Below are 14,908 nucleotides of genomic sequence, written 5' to 3' on the forward strand. Positions count from 1 at the left end.
ATTAATTAACTGATAATATTAATTAATATAAATAAATAAATTAAAAGATATTAAAGTCGTTGTATTGCATTACAATTATTCACATTCAATTACTTTCAAATCATTTATTATAATAACTATTACTATTATTATTATTATGGTTATTATTATTAATTTTAATGATTGATTGACAAATAAAATTTATTATCAGAGGTGATTGTGTGTTGTGCTGTTTGTGTCTTTTTTCAGGGAATGCGTCAAGAGATTAATTGAATTTTTATTTAATTAATTTACCATCTGAAATTTTTCAGTTATTTATTTAAAAAATTAAACTCGATCATGACCAAGGATTTTAAAATTATCTAACTACCCTATAAATATTTTTTTTTTCTTTTAGCCTTTAATTAAAATGAAAATAATCTTGGATTTTATATCATTTGGATTGTTTAAATAAATAAAAGTGGACAGAGTTATTATTATTAATTTTGTTTTTATCTGAATGGTGTATTATTCTTTCATGATGTCTGAAGATTCATTAGTGGGCCGACTGATGGGATGATGGAAAATATGTGAGTATGAATCGGTTGAATGTACTTGTTAATTGTCGTCTGAGAACTACAGAACGTTTGACCGTTTGTCTGCAATGTCAAAATACCCAATAATAAGTTTTTTAAACTAATTAATTATAATAAATAATTAAATGACAGATAATAATTAAAATTTATTAATAAATGTAATTAGTTTATGAATTTATAATAAAAAAAAAAAAAAAAAAAAAAAAAATGAGTGAACTTGTAATTGATAATAAGTGACTGGCGAGTGGTGGATAAAGATAAAAGATTAAGAACTGAGGTGATTATTGAGTGCCGGCGCATTTTAAATATATTAATAATTAATAATGAATACGGTGTGTTTGCATTAATTATTTATTAATTTAATTAACTTTCTTTTTTATTTGTTAAATATTAATAATTAGTATTATTATTATTTATTTTATTTATATTAAATTTCGACTGAGGCTTGAGTGTTTTATAAATAATAATATGATGCGTGTATGCGCCGGAGATACTGAGAGCGATTAAAATTAAAAGAAAAAAATAACTACATAAATTTTATTAAATTAAAAATTTTAATAAAATAAAATGATAAATTTTAAATAAATATATAATTGCTTATAAATAATAGGCAATTGTTATTTAATGAATACGAATGACAGCTAATAGACAAAGACTGTAGTTTAAGACAACTTTTAACAAACATTTAGAACCGCTAGTAAGTTTGCAACAACAATAATAATTCCGGTCCCTTCCAAACCGTTTTTAATAAAAATATCTAAACAAAATAAAAATAATTAAGATACACGTGTTTTAAAAATGTATAAAGAATTTTGATATAAAAATTTAATTATTAATTTTTATCTCGAAATTTTTTACATTATGATGGCATTAAAAATAATTGAAATAAATTTTTCTTAAATTTTAAAAATATGAGAGTAAAGTATTTACTTTGTTCGACAGAAAAATATGTGATTTTTTTCACCCAGTAAACCTTGTAATGTATTAAGTCATAATTAAAAAAATAGGATTAGGTGAGAATGATTAAATAATTAAAAGAATAAATAAATTTTTTGCTCAAAAGTTGCCTTGCTAACAAGCGATTTGGAAGCGATCGTATGGAATTTGTAAATATCCATGGTGAATTTTCATGTTGGTTATTATTAATGTAGACTTTTAAAGCGTTTTTATTATTAAAGAGAATAAAATTATAATTAATAAATAAACACTGCGTGAAAAATTTTTTTAACAGAGCGAAAGAGAGAGAGAGAGAGAATAAATAGTGATGATGATGCTGGTGTTGATGAGAACGATTCTTAATAGATTAATACAGTAATAAATTTATTGAGTGAAGTTAATTAATTAGAATATTTAATTTATCAGTATGCTTTTAAATGTCACAAATTTGTTTACATTTAAATATTAATGGATAAATATCGATTCGAGTACGAATGCTTTTAAATATAATGTTTATAATTTTAATTGTTATATTAACGTGAATTGTTACGTTTTTTTAGATTGAACTCTATCTGTCTAGTGATGAAGATTTTAAAAAATAAATGAAATTGTAAATAAACAAATTTTTTCATTGTTTTTTATCTTTTAAATTATTAATATTAATAATATTTCATTTAAAAACTCTCCTCTTATCTCAACCTCTGAAAAAATAATTTTAAAAAAAGTAACGGGGCATAAATATTTAATATTAAACGTTGGTCATAGAATTATATTTACACAAATAATTAAAAGATTTAATAATAATTGATGTGTGGATTTGATCAAAGACGCCTAAAGTGTTCGGGTTAATTATTGATTACTTTAAATTATTGCAGTGATAAATATAATTTTTTTTTCTACTTTTCATTCAACTTTTCCCAAGAGCATATTATTTAATTATTGATGTATAATTAAGTTACATAATTACAATTAGCTATTGAAGGTACAAATAATTGAGTTGGAATGAAAAGTGTGCAGATAGTCATAAAGATTTATAATTATGATAAAATTATAAATCAACGTTTTAAACAGATTGTTTATTACCGTGACAAACGGCGATGTAAGATCAAAATGTGTCAATATAAATATCTGATAGATGTTATCATGATTATTATGATTATTATTGTCTTTATTTTTTTTTTTATTTTACACTCCGCATAATTAAAGGTTTTAATAAATTATTGAATTACTGGTTTAATAAAACAGAGAAATAATTAACTGTGTCGCAATTATTCGAGTTAAATGTTCTGACCTTTTATTTTCTCGTTAATTATAACTCTTAATTAACTATTATGACATCTGAATGTACGAGAGCATCTAGATGTGAATAAAATATTTAAAATAAAATGTAAATTATAATATTTTTATTTAGGATTACAAAAATTTCCTATTATAAATTATTGATTAAAATATGTTAGTTTTTTTTTTTTTAATTGTACTTTTAAATTTTAGTTTAAAAATTAAAAAATAATTCGGGATGAAAACTGAAGTTATCTCATAATTTTTTGATATTTCTTAAAGCTATATATTATCAAAAAAATGTATTAAAAAACATTAGAATTATAGTTTTAATTACTTTTTAAGTAATATTTTTTAGTTTCTTTTTTAATGTAATTAATATAATGAAAAAAAAAATTCCATCAGTTTTTGATACACTTGAAGGTAAATATAAACTTTTGAATTAATTTAATTTATTTCCATATTCATTAATTAATTCTCACCAATTTCATTATTTTAATTTATTTTCTTTCATATCCGAATTGGAGTTATTAATTGGCTATTTATAAATGAATGAACAAATCATTAATATTAATGATGTATTTTTCCACTGCATAGTTGCGGGCATTGAACTAAAATATTAATTTGCCATTTTGTCATTGAGCTTTATTTTAATAACCCACTTAAAATTTCCCCAACAATTTTTTACATTAATTTTATATTTTGTTTAATAAATAATTGGAAATTATGTTTGATTTTAATTTAACCCTAATAATTATTATTATTTTGCTTTGAAAATTATTACAACTTCACAGAACTCTGTATTACCAACTGCTCGTAATAAAGAAAACTACGAGACTGTTTTTAAGAGGGCGCACAGATCGAGTATGTTTTTTTGGTTTTTTTCTCTACTCTAAAATTATTATTATTATAAGAAAAGATGTTTACATTGTGTTGAAGTTTACCGAGTAAATATGTAAATAATTCAAATAATAAATCATTTTTTAAGTAAAAATACGTATTATTAAAATAGTTTATTATTATTATTATTAATATAAAAATGATACGAAGCTTATTATTAATAATTGGAGTTTATTTATTGAAAAACACATCGGCTTTTAGTAATAACTATTACAATGATTCATTTGATGAAGAATTGTTTATAAAACCACTGCCAAGTGGTCATGTGTACGCTTATTTCCAATTTACAACTCTATGGCATATACCAAAAGACCCAGACTATCGTAAGTAGTTGATAAATAAAATTATTATTGTCAATGTAAAAAGTCAAAATCTAAATCTAAATTGTTAATATAAAAAATTTTTTCAACAGTCCATCATTCACATTTGTTTCCAAGAGGTCTAGCAGTGTTGATAGCACGACACAATGTTGATGAATTGCATATAAGTTTGACTTCTGGACTGTGGAAGTATCAAAAATGGGGATATCCAGTTTACGATGCTGGTTCTGGTGCTGAAATATGGGCTTGGTTCAATGAAAATGTTCAAAAGTAAGTTTATTTTTTAAATGGTACTGAATTTGAGAGACATCTGATAATTTTTATAATTTTTTTAACAAATAAATTACAGTAAGAAAAATTTATTAAAAAACTTCCATATTTAGAAGTTCTAAAAAATTACGAATGCAATTTTTTAAAAATCATTTTTTAGGTCTAATTTATTTTTCAAAAAAAAATAAAAAAAACTGACCATTTTTAAATTTTTTTTTTTTAACAAACAAATTTGTTCCAAAAAATTATTTTTAAAAAATTGAATTTTTAATTTCTACATGTCAATTTTTTTTATAATTTTTTTTTTGCCACAATTTATTTGTTAAAAAAATTATTAAATATCTGCTAAATTAATTTACATAAAAGTGTCTGCTAATTTCAGTGTCATTTTTTTAATAATTATAAAAATTGATTTTTAAAAAATTTATGATACCGAAGTTAGCCAACATCTGTCATATTTTGGATTTTTACAGCAAATAAATTACTGCTACGAAAACATAAAAAAAATTTACAACAATAACTTTTTGACACATCTACAAATATAATTTTTTATAATAATTTATTAGTTGAAAAAAAAATCCTATAAATCATCAGATGTCAGCTAACTCCTGTATCATAAAAATTTTTTAACATTAAAATTTTAAGTTTAAGCAATGATTGTAATTTCTAAAAAATTACTTATTGTATGTTTAAATGTATTTTATCTGCAGTGTTAATGAAGCTTGGAAAGGCCTAACAAACGCATTGTCAGGATTATTATGTGCTTCACTTAACTTTGTTGACCCATCAAATAGTTTGTCACCAGAATTCAGTTTCAGACCGACTGGCGTACATGAAAAATCACTTAATTCTAGTCACTTGAGATATTCATCGCTACCTCGTGAAATAGTTTGTACTGAAAATCTGACACCATTTAAAAAACTCTTGCCCTGTGATTCTAAGGTAATAACAATTAATCATCAATCATGGTAATTAAATTTTCTATTATCACCGATTGAAGCTTAATATTTATTAATGACATTGCAGAAAGGTCTGGCGACGTTATTGAACTCAGCATACATCCACAATACAAACTACCATTCAATAGGTATTCATTTTCGTACCGTCTGTCGTAATCCATCATGCACGTTGTCATCTTTAGAGCTACGTCAAACAATCTCCCTAGTCTACGACGCGATGGCCGACGAAAATCAAGATTGGTCGCTGAGAAAACTTTTTGGCATGGGTCTCCAGGGGGTTTGTCCTCTAGCAACTTTAAGTAATATTTACATAGATACAGGTACTAATCAAACTGTACATACTTATCAATTGTCACCTCCACCCACTGCCACGATACTTAGTCTTCGAGGTGGACAGCAAGATAAAATAGCCGTCTACGATAACAGAGTTCATACTTCCAAGGGAATTTTTAATATCGCCGCTGTACATAAAAAATTACGAACTAATTTTATTAACTATCCGTCAATATTATCTGCTAATAGATATATTATTGGTACGTATTTTTTTTTTTAACAATGATTTATCAGTAAAATATGTAATTATTAATGTGAATGTTCTTATTTTTTTTTTTTTTAAAGGGTATGGTCAAGAAAAAGGTAGTCTTGTCACAAAATTATTTAATAATCATTGGCAATCTATTGATATAATTTTACTTGAAAATATTCCGTGGTATTTATCTGTTTATTTACATACAATGAAAATTACTCAAGGCAACGAAGTTATTAAACCTCGTAAGTATTTTATTTATTTTTATACTATTCAAGAAATTTTTGGGGCTGTTTTTAGGTAGATTTCATAGAAATCAATCTTTTGCATTGGTCCTCATGTCGGAATTACTCGGAATTTTGTCGGAATATCTCTTAACTAGCTGAGTAAAGCTAAAAAATAACGTTAGTTAAGAAATGTATATATGTATGTAATATAACGCGGGATGTTGCGGTGATTGTGTCTACAGTTCTTGACGGATTTAGATGAAATTTATTACACATATTCTTTGGATAATAACCTTGAATGAGTTCGAAGATGAGCGAAATCCATTGATAAGTTTAGAAATGGCAGCTTTTTAAAATTATAAAAATAGTGAAAATCACGTTTTCGGTAACTTCATTGATGTATAACTTTTGATTAAAAAGAGATAAATAATTTTTGATAAATTCGTCTGAAAGCTCATGAAATTACCTTAAGTTTGACGTATATAACATTGACATTTTGACCATTGTTAATTATTTTATCAAAGTTAAGAGTTCTATTGAACCATTTTCAGGCAATGTGTAATACAACCTACTTATGTATGTTATATGATATTATTTTATCAAGAATTCTCAACAGATTCTAATGAAATTCGAAAAATAGTTTCTTTCCTAGTTGATTATACTTTTTTTTTTAAAGAAATCTACCTTTCATCTCGGCTGTGGCCGAATCAGCTTTTTTTATTTTAATTAATTGAAATTATTACGCATTAATTATATCTAAACTTTGTATAATTGCCATCCGGCTAAACTTTGGCATATAAATCTAATAAATAAATAATTTTTTTCAGTACTTCTTCGATATTTACCTGGTCGAGAACGTCAACAGCCATATTACTTAGAACTAATAATCCGATTGCCACCTCATTCGATAACAAAATTTTCAGTAGAAATGGAGTATCTATTTTTAAAATGGCAAGAATATCCGCCGGACGCTAATCATGGTTTTTATATGGGCCCAGCAATAATTACGGCATTGTTACCAATTGCGCGAAACTATACAGGATTACCTATCGATGGAAGTACGATTACATCGAGGTCAGTAATTAGCTTTAGTAATAGTAGGTAGTGATAAGAATGTTATTAACACACAACGCATTATTAAATGTATAATTTTTTGTTCACAGCTTCAATGCATCACGAAATGGTTATTTAGTTCAATTGAGGACAGAAACAATATTAATTAGCTTACCAACTCCGGATTTCAGTATGCCTTACAATGTAATTTGTTTAGCGTGTACCGCTGTTGCACTGGCATTCGGTCCACTGCACAATATTTCAACCAAGAGACTAGTTTTGAAAGAAAATACTAAAGAGGGATGGAAAGATAAAATTACCAAAGCAATTAAATCTTTCTTCTCAAAACGTAAATCTGAAGAAAAAGAAAAAGAAGAATAAAAGCATTTTTTTTTTTAATTAAAAAATAATTTAACAGTTGAATTTATTTTAACAATTAAATGATATTGCAACTAGAATTTTTACATTTTATGAATTATTTCGTTGTGATGTAAGTTTTTGATTAGAAAAATAAATTCCTTATTTTTAATATCGTTGGAAATTATTTTCAGTATGACTAAGTATCTATAATGCCTCTTATTAACAATTTAAAAATATATATCTATTTATATTCTTTATAAAAAAATGAAAAAATTAAAGTTCATCTTTAGCATCTTCATAATCATCGCCATCTTTGTCATCAGTATCTAAATCTTCACAGAGACTCAACGATCTTGTACATATGTGATTGACAGTATCAGAACTGCCCTTTTTGAAAATACTTGTGATATAATCTTCATTGTCATCAATTATTTCTTCACACTAAAATTAAAAATTAATTATTGCTTAAGTAAGTACATCAAAATTTTATTTTGTATTATACTTACAGTAAAACGCAGACTTTTATTAAGATCACTATCCTGGACAATATTAACTTTACCCACATCAGGATTCATACCACCAGAAGGTGAAATCAAATTAAGTATCGTGAGTTTTTTATTAGATTTGTATCTGCCACGTACATAGTCATCTAATTTAGCACATACATTTTCTAATATTTCAGAAAAGTGAGTTTCAGATTCTATTATTGGTACCTAAAAAAACAATAATTGATAATTTTGTTTGATTGATCAACTGAAAACTAAAAATCTAAAAATCTTTAAAAATGAAGATGAACAAAAGGAACTTTGAAGTTTTACGAGAATTTAATTTATTTGAATTATTGTTATGAAGAAATAGTAATTAATTAAATTACCTTCTTGTTAACCATATTTCCATGCACATCTATACGACTTCCTACTTCAATTTGACGAGAAGGATCTATTTGAGCCAAGGCATTTTCTATTTCTTTGACAGTCGCTCTACAAACTGAATAAATTTTTTAATTAATATCAATAAATAATAATTAGTATAATGAAACTAAAAATAAATATCTTACCAACGCATTTTAATTCATCAGCATGTACTTCACTCGTGTCAAAGTCATATTGTGCATTTATCGCCACAACAAAAAATAACAAAATTACCATAAAAATATTTAAACGCATTCTTGGAGATTATATATTTGCGTTAAAAAAACTAGAGTAACGACTTATTGAAACGTCCAGGATTAAATAAACATGTGGCACTTAAGCTATAATGATTTAAACTATTAAAGATAAGGTCTACTTGTGTTGTATTGTATTGTTTTTTTCAACCGTAAAATTTAAACTCACTAATAACAGCTGTCCACGTGTAAGCAATTCTCCTATCAAAAACATACATTCATACTTATCTAAAATAAATGTACGGAATATTTATAAAATAAAGTTAAATATATTAGATTATGTATATGTAATGCTGTCAAGTCATCAAAATTTCATCAGTCGGTCATTAAAATTTTTCTGTTACCTAAAAATTTTATAAAATCAAAATTAAAAAAAGTTTGCCCGGCACGTACCGCCATCTATCACCTTCTAGCTCTGAAACTACCAATTACTCTCTTTCTCTCTCCACCAATATGAAGTGCTAATTTTTTTTTGGAGGTTTAGAATTATTTAACCTCAAAAATATAAAAATGGGTGAAAATGATGATACAAATAAATTAACTAATGGTGAACAAAGTGATGTTGATTCACCGAATCCACCAGCCATGGAAAAATTAATTCCTGAGTTTGAAAGTTTTGACGACTTTGTTAAGGTAAATAAACTAATTTTTTTCTCCACGTGCTTGAGGTTATTAATTTTTTTTTTTTCAAATTTCAATTTAAATGATTTTATTTTTTATTAAAAATGTTTGTAATTTTATTAAATTATTTAATAACAAAATAAATTTTAGGCTGGATTTAGCGGCGTTGGAAATGGAATCAAGGCGGCAAACAGCTTGCCGAAAGGCGAGAATTTTCAGTACTACTCATGCTTTCAAGCTTTTAAAAATTTTCGAATTAAGCAAACTAAAAAAATAAGTGAATTAATGCAATCTATCGTAGAGAGAGCTGGAGCCGCTGGCAGTATGACAGATCGTGACACTGAAGAAAAAATTAAGCTTTTAATAGACACCAACGACATTCTTCTGGATCGAACAAGTGTTCTGCTGGACGAGGAGGCGGGAATAAAAAAGAACCTCGACGTAGAATTGATTGTGACATCTACCAAGACAAATAACTGCGGCTCGTGGAATACATCAACAGTAACCCAAAGCCCCAAGGCTGCTGGCACAAAAAACGCACAAGCAATAAGACTTCTAGCAGCCAAAAATGTCCAGCGACCCCAGTTGTCTTTCAAAGATAAAATTGACAACAGTTCAAAGCCCTGGGAGCCTCGAATTAAGGACAAACCAAACAGCTTGAAGCCTCTGGGAATTTATTTGATTGATGGAATCAACGGTCAAGTCTTTTGTCATCCTTATGAATTTGAACTGGACCGATTTTCACCGGCAGAAAAGCAATTAAAGAAAGAAAAACCTATCAAGTATAAATCTCTTGAACAAACTCCTTTGAAAATAATAGAAACACTAGAAGATTTACAAATAATGATTAAAGATTTGGAGAAATATGACGAAATAGCTGTAGATTTAGAACATCATTCATACCGTTCATTCTTGGGGATAACGTGTCTCATGCAAATATCAACCCGAGACACTGATTATTTAGTAGACACTCTGTCGTTGAGGTCAGAATTACATTTACTTAATGAAATATTCACCAAGCCGTCAGTATTAAAAGTATTTCATGGAGCAGATCTGGATATCCAATGGCTTCAACGCGATCTTTCGCTTTACGTCGTTAATATGTTCGATACTCATCAAGCAGCTAAGCACTTGAATTTGCCTTACCTTAGCTTGGCTTATTTATTAAAAACCCACTGCAAAGTCGACCCCAACAAACACTTTCAACTGGCAGACTGGCGTATCCGTCCTTTACCCGAAGAGCTGACGAAGTACGCGCGAGAAGACACGCATTACTTACTCTATATCAAAGATATCCTTCGAAATGCTTTGATCGACGCAGCGAATGGACAGACGAATATTCTGAAGGCTGTTTATGACCGTGGAGTTGATATTTGCAAGAAAATTTACGAGAAGCCGATATGTGACGAAACCAGCTGTATGAACATGTACCGTAAGAGCCAGAAGATGTTCAATAATAAGCAGTTGTACGCGTTGAAGGAACTGTTTGCTTGGCGAGATGAAACTGCTAGACAAGAAGACGATAGTACTGGTTACGTTTTGCCGAATCATATGTTGCTGAATATTGCTGAGACCTTGCCCCGTGAAATGCAAGGTATTCTGGCGTGTTGTAATCCTATTCCTCCGCTAGTTAGGCAGAATTTGTTGAAGCTGCATAAATTAATTCTTAAGGCGAGAGAACAGCCACTGATAAATCCGGTGTTGCAGCAGGAATTGAGGCCGAGGTTAAATTTAAATAATCAACCTGCAGATTCTGATATCTGGATGTGGTCGCCGCATGATAATATAACTGGAGTTGATGTTCAAGCTAATTTACCTTGTCTGATCAATGATGAAGAAGAAGAAAGTTCTAGTATGGACACCAGCGATGATAAGAAAAATTTTAAAAATTTAGAGAAAAGTGGGAAAGCAAAACATCAAGTGACAGTGTTTGACAGCCCAGTTAATTCCGATGATGAAGACTCCGCTGCCAGGAAAAAACTTTTGAAAGCTAAGAAATTATTTGCCAGTCCGTTCCAGAGGTACAAGCTTGTGATTCCGATGATTGCAGCAATAGAAGAACTGGAGCGTAAGAGGAAAGAAGAAGAGGAGAAACGGACTGAGGAAACTAAGACGAGACTGGATGAAAGAGAAGCTGCAGATAATGCTGAGCGTGTCGAACGCATTCATGAACACTTTATGAATGTTGTGAGTCAGAATGATAAAAGTAAGAAGAAAATTGATGATAATCTTCAAGTCCCGCTGACTGCGATACCCGGGACTAAAAAAAGAAAACGAGATATTGAGGATGATGATGATGATGATAATGATGATGATAAGAATAATGTCAGACAAAGTAAACTTGATTTCACAAATCCAGCACCTGCTAAAGCGAGTACTGTTGTTGTTAATTCTTTCAAGAAACGACAAAGGAACGATGAGGATGATGATGATAATTGTCAGCCGAAAAAAAAGAAGATGACTAAGAAGCAGAGAAAAGCTTTTAATAAGGCTAATAATAATTCAGTCAGTCCTATTAAACCATTAAATGCTTACGCAAATTCAGAGTATGTTTTAATTTGTTTTTAGTTTAAAATTATTTGAGAATTTAATTAATTAATTTTTATTTTTTAGCTTGAAGCGAAAAGCGCAAAAGGCTTTAAATAGAAAAGAGTTAGAAGAAAAGGGTATGCTGCCTAAACAAGATTTCAATTACAAAGAAGTTGATTTCTCCAGTTTTCAGGGAGGTAGTAAAACTTCTTCTGCTAAAAACGCGCCTTTTATGCAGCAGCAGGTAATTATTATAATTATTATTAACTTATAAGTGTTAGAAATCAAGTCTAATTTATTATTTTTTTTTTTTTCAGAACAAAGAAAAGAGAAAAAAAGGCAAGGGCAAAAAGAAGAAAGAAAAATTAGGAATATGAAACTCTTAAAAAATTTTTTTATATATATTTCATATTATATAAATATATAAAATAAAATAAAATAATCTATTTCCACGAATTATTGATAATTAATAATCTAATAAAATTTATTACATATTTTCTAAATAAAATTTTTTATTGCTTCACAAATTTTAAAGTATAAAAATTGTAACTAATTGGAACATATTTATATAAAAGTAGTTAAGAAATCGTTGCATTAACATGGATACAGAAGTGATTGACTGACGTGCCTATGACCTTGTATGCCGTGGCTTATCATAATTTATTTTTATTTTCTTTGACCACGAACTATCTATACATAGTTGAGATCGTTCATTCAAACAAAAGTCAAATTGGTGTAACACGTGTTAATATGAAGTTCTATTTATTAATATTTTTTCTTTTTATTAGCTATAAAGTGATACTCAGTATTAGTGTTAACCAGACAAATACATATAATAATACAAGAACTAACAACGGAAGCACTGTCACTGAACGAAAAAAATTTTTTAGTTGGCCGAATGGCACAAAAATAAAATTCCCCGCGACTGTTTATAGAAAATTATTTAAAAACGGACAAGTTGATTGTTTTGGACTCGGAGCATCAATTGCCAATGGATTTGACTGGCTGTTTCAACCTGGAGGCTCACAAGCTCATGAGCTAGATATTCAATTTTTTTTAACTTCAAGGAACCACCCTCACCGTGTGCTTGTTTTGACAGGAAATCAATTTGGGCTAGAGTGGACGGACTTTAAAATTGAACGCAAGACAATTATTATCGTTCATGGATTTCTATCGGATGGAGAAATGTCTTGGTTACAAGACATGGATCAAGCTTTTCGTTTATGGGTAATTTTATTTTTCTTCTTAAATTATGTAAACAAATTTTAATTAATATATTGCTTGATGTTCAGGATGATGTTAATGTTATAATAGTGGACTGGAGTGCTCACGGCAACACCTGGAATTATTATAAAGCTGCTGTTAATACAAGATTCGTGGGCCGTGAAATCGCTAAGTCAGTAATTAAGTCTCCTACTTGAATAAATAATTAGAAAATATATTTAAATAACAGAAAAATTGGTTCATGCTAAATTGGCCTTGTAATTATAACTAACAGTATGATGTTGAAGTTAAAAGACATCTGACAATTTTTTAGATTCTTACAACAATTATTAAATTATTCTTAAAAAAATTGAATAAAAATAATTCTTCATGTAGAAATTAAAAAGAATTATAAGTGCAAATTTATAAAAAATTTTTTTTTTTATAAAAATTCTAAAAATTTTCAGATGTCTACTGATTTCAGTATCATTGGTAATATTCATAATTTTCTGGATATATTTTTACTTGATGTTTATTTTTAATTCTAATAAAATTTTTCGTCGGTTTCCCAGAACACTTAAGTATTAGACAAATAATAGGGATAATTAATATAAATTGATAGTACATATATAATTAAAAATAAACAGAAAAACGTTAATTGAAAGATTAATTTAATATACTCGTTGAAAAAACATTAACGAAAAAAATAAAATAAAAATTCAATGACCTCAGTTACTGAATATTAAATTAAGTATCAACTTATTGTCTACGGAAAATTTTTATTAATTATAATTATGTTGCTTCTCTGATAAATACTTGATGATTCAGGAAACTTATGAAATATTGTTGAAAAATTAAAAATAAATTGAACTAAACTATTGAAACTTAAATTATATATTATATTTAAATTAAAATAATATTTATTATCTAGACTTTTATCTCACATTGTAAATGCAACGGAATCAGCATCTCTAGAGTCTCCGAAAACTAACTGGGGCTCGATTCACATGGTCGGGCACAGCCTGGGAGCTCACATATGTGGAGTAGCGGCTGATGAATTTAAAAAGTTTAAATCGTCATGGAAAATTACACGGATAACTGGACTAGATCCGGCTCAGCCATGTTTTTCAAACAGTAGTCTCTCATTAGACGTTTCTGACGCTCCGTTTGTTGATATCATTCACACGAACGGACAATTAATGACAAAACTTGGTCTGGGTCTTCCAGAGCCGATAGGTCATGTGGATTTTTATCCCAACGGAGGGAAAGCTCAGCCTGGCTGTCTCATCCACCATGGATCAGCTCTCGATTTTATCCATCTTCCAAAGCATCGTACGATTTGATTAATAAATTTTCTTTAATCTTTAAATTAAAAGATGTAATTTAAAATATTTATAATTTAATTTAATACTATTTTAGTAATAGATGAAGCTATTTGTAGCCATGGACGCTCATACGTATATTTTACCGAGTCAATAAACGCAGCGATATTAAAAGACGGGAAATTTTGGTCTCACACATGGGATGGATCGTATCGGAGAGCTATGCAATTACTCAATGAAACCTGTGATTCAAATACTTGCATCGAGATGGGAATCAATTCAAACAATTATTTGACACGTGGTTCATTTTTTACCGTTACTTCTAAATCTAAGCCTTATTACTGTACTTATTTTTTTTTTATTACCAAGTAATTAGCTATAAATATGTACAAAGATTTTACAGTTTTAACTTTTTATTTATGCAGATGTTGATGACAGAGACTTATCAGAGTTAATGGACCAACTACGGAATGATTTTAGCGATGAGTATCTAGACTAATTAAACTTAATGCTCCTTATTACATTAGTAAAATTACAGTATATGTTTATGTATCAAATGATGTTTCTTCTAGAATGCAATCACGTACAAATTACCAATAATTTAAATATTAAATAAATAATTTAAAATTGTACTAATAAAATTTGATAAAAAAAATTAATAATTAAATAAGTTTATTTTTATGAT

General features: G+C 28.0%; 4 protein-coding genes across 5 annotated transcripts; 3 read left to right on the plus strand and 1 right to left on the minus strand.

Annotated features, from left to right (window-relative positions):
- Positions 1–3,701: 3,701 nt before the first annotated feature.
- Positions 3,702–7,424, plus strand: LOC123261767 (GPI transamidase component PIG-T). The gene is made up of 7 exons (XM_044723548.1): positions 3,702–3,991; positions 4,081–4,258; positions 4,969–5,200; positions 5,285–5,750; positions 5,836–5,988; positions 6,798–7,044; positions 7,134–7,424. The coding sequence occupies exons 1-7, from the start codon at positions 3,808–3,810 to the stop codon at positions 7,402–7,404; spliced, it is 1,731 nt and encodes a 576-aa protein (XP_044579483.1). The 5' UTR covers positions 3,702–3,807; the 3' UTR covers positions 7,405–7,424.
- Positions 7,425–7,507: 83 nt separating this feature from the next.
- On the minus strand, positions 7,508–8,845 carry LOC123261770 (protein seele). 2 transcript variants are annotated; one of them, XM_044723551.1, is made up of 5 exons: positions 8,718–8,845; positions 8,441–8,635; positions 8,258–8,370; positions 7,890–8,096; positions 7,508–7,824 (listed from the first exon to the last, which is right to left on the minus strand). In XM_044723551.1, the coding sequence occupies exons 2-5, from the start codon at positions 8,547–8,549 to the stop codon at positions 7,657–7,659; spliced, it is 597 nt and encodes a 198-aa protein (XP_044579486.1). In that variant the 5' UTR covers positions 8,550–8,635; positions 8,718–8,845; the 3' UTR covers positions 7,508–7,656. The 2 variants fall into 2 exon arrangements, with proteins under 2 accessions (XP_044579486.1, XP_044579485.1); XM_044723550.1 differs by having other exon boundaries at positions 8,441–8,821.
- Positions 8,846–8,971: 126 nt separating this feature from the next.
- On the plus strand, positions 8,972–12,091 carry LOC123261768 (exosome component 10). The gene is made up of 4 exons (XM_044723549.1): positions 8,972–9,181; positions 9,320–11,715; positions 11,783–11,942; positions 12,016–12,091. Exons 1-4 carry the CDS (start codon positions 9,059–9,061, stop codon positions 12,073–12,075), a joined length of 2,739 nt encoding a protein of 912 aa, XP_044579484.1. The 5' UTR covers positions 8,972–9,058; the 3' UTR covers positions 12,076–12,091.
- Positions 12,092–12,265: 174 nt separating this feature from the next.
- Positions 12,266–14,882, plus strand: LOC123261772 (pancreatic triacylglycerol lipase-like). Its single transcript, XM_044723555.1, has 5 exons — positions 12,266–12,925; positions 12,991–13,094; positions 13,833–14,233; positions 14,321–14,566; positions 14,649–14,882. Exons 1-5 carry the CDS (start codon positions 12,329–12,331, stop codon positions 14,720–14,722), a joined length of 1,422 nt encoding a protein of 473 aa, XP_044579490.1. The 5' UTR covers positions 12,266–12,328; the 3' UTR covers positions 14,723–14,882.
- The last annotated feature ends 26 nt before the right edge of the window (positions 14,883–14,908 follow it).

The sequence above is a fragment of the Cotesia glomerata genome, linkage group LG3 (assembly GCF_020080835.1).
Source record: "Cotesia glomerata isolate CgM1 linkage group LG3, MPM_Cglom_v2.3, whole genome shotgun sequence".
Lineage (NCBI taxonomy): Eukaryota > Metazoa > Arthropoda > Insecta > Hymenoptera > Braconidae > Cotesia > Cotesia glomerata.

Coding starts and splice junctions, on each gene's coding strand:
- LOC123261767 (XM_044723548.1), top strand. CDS start 3,808: ATGATACGAAGCTTATTATTAATAATTGGAGTTTATTTATTGAAAAAC. Junction 4,259..4,968: donor TTCAATGAAAATGTTCAAAA/GTAAGTTTATTT, acceptor TTTTATCTGCAG/TGTTAATGAAGCTTGGAAAG. Junction 7,045..7,133: donor GGAAGTACGATTACATCGAG/GTCAGTAATTAG, acceptor TTTTGTTCACAG/CTTCAATGCATCACGAAATG.
- LOC123261770 (XM_044723551.1), bottom strand. CDS start 8,549: ATGCGTTTAAATATTTTTATGGTAATTTTGTTATTTTTTGTTGTGGCG. Junction 8,371..8,440: donor TGATGAATTAAAATGCGTTG/GTAAGATATTTA, acceptor AAATTTATTCAG/TTTGTAGAGCGACTGTCAAA. Junction 8,097..8,257: donor GAAATATGGTTAACAAGAAG/GTAATTTAATTA, acceptor TTGTTTTTTTAG/GTACCAATAATAGAATCTGA.
- LOC123261768 (XM_044723549.1), top strand. CDS start 9,059: ATGGGTGAAAATGATGATACAAATAAATTAACTAATGGTGAACAAAGT. Junction 9,182..9,319: donor GTTTTGACGACTTTGTTAAG/GTAAATAAACTA, acceptor AATAAATTTTAG/GCTGGATTTAGCGGCGTTGG. Junction 11,716..11,782: donor AATGCTTACGCAAATTCAGA/GTATGTTTTAAT, acceptor TTTATTTTTTAG/CTTGAAGCGAAAAGCGCAAA.
- LOC123261772 (XM_044723555.1), top strand. CDS start 12,329: ATGACCTTGTATGCCGTGGCTTATCATAATTTATTTTTATTTTCTTTG. Junction 12,926..12,990: donor ATCAAGCTTTTCGTTTATGG/GTAATTTTATTT, acceptor CTTGATGTTCAG/GATGATGTTAATGTTATAAT. Junction 14,234..14,320: donor TATCCATCTTCCAAAGCATC/GTACGATTTGAT, acceptor ATACTATTTTAG/TAATAGATGAAGCTATTTGT.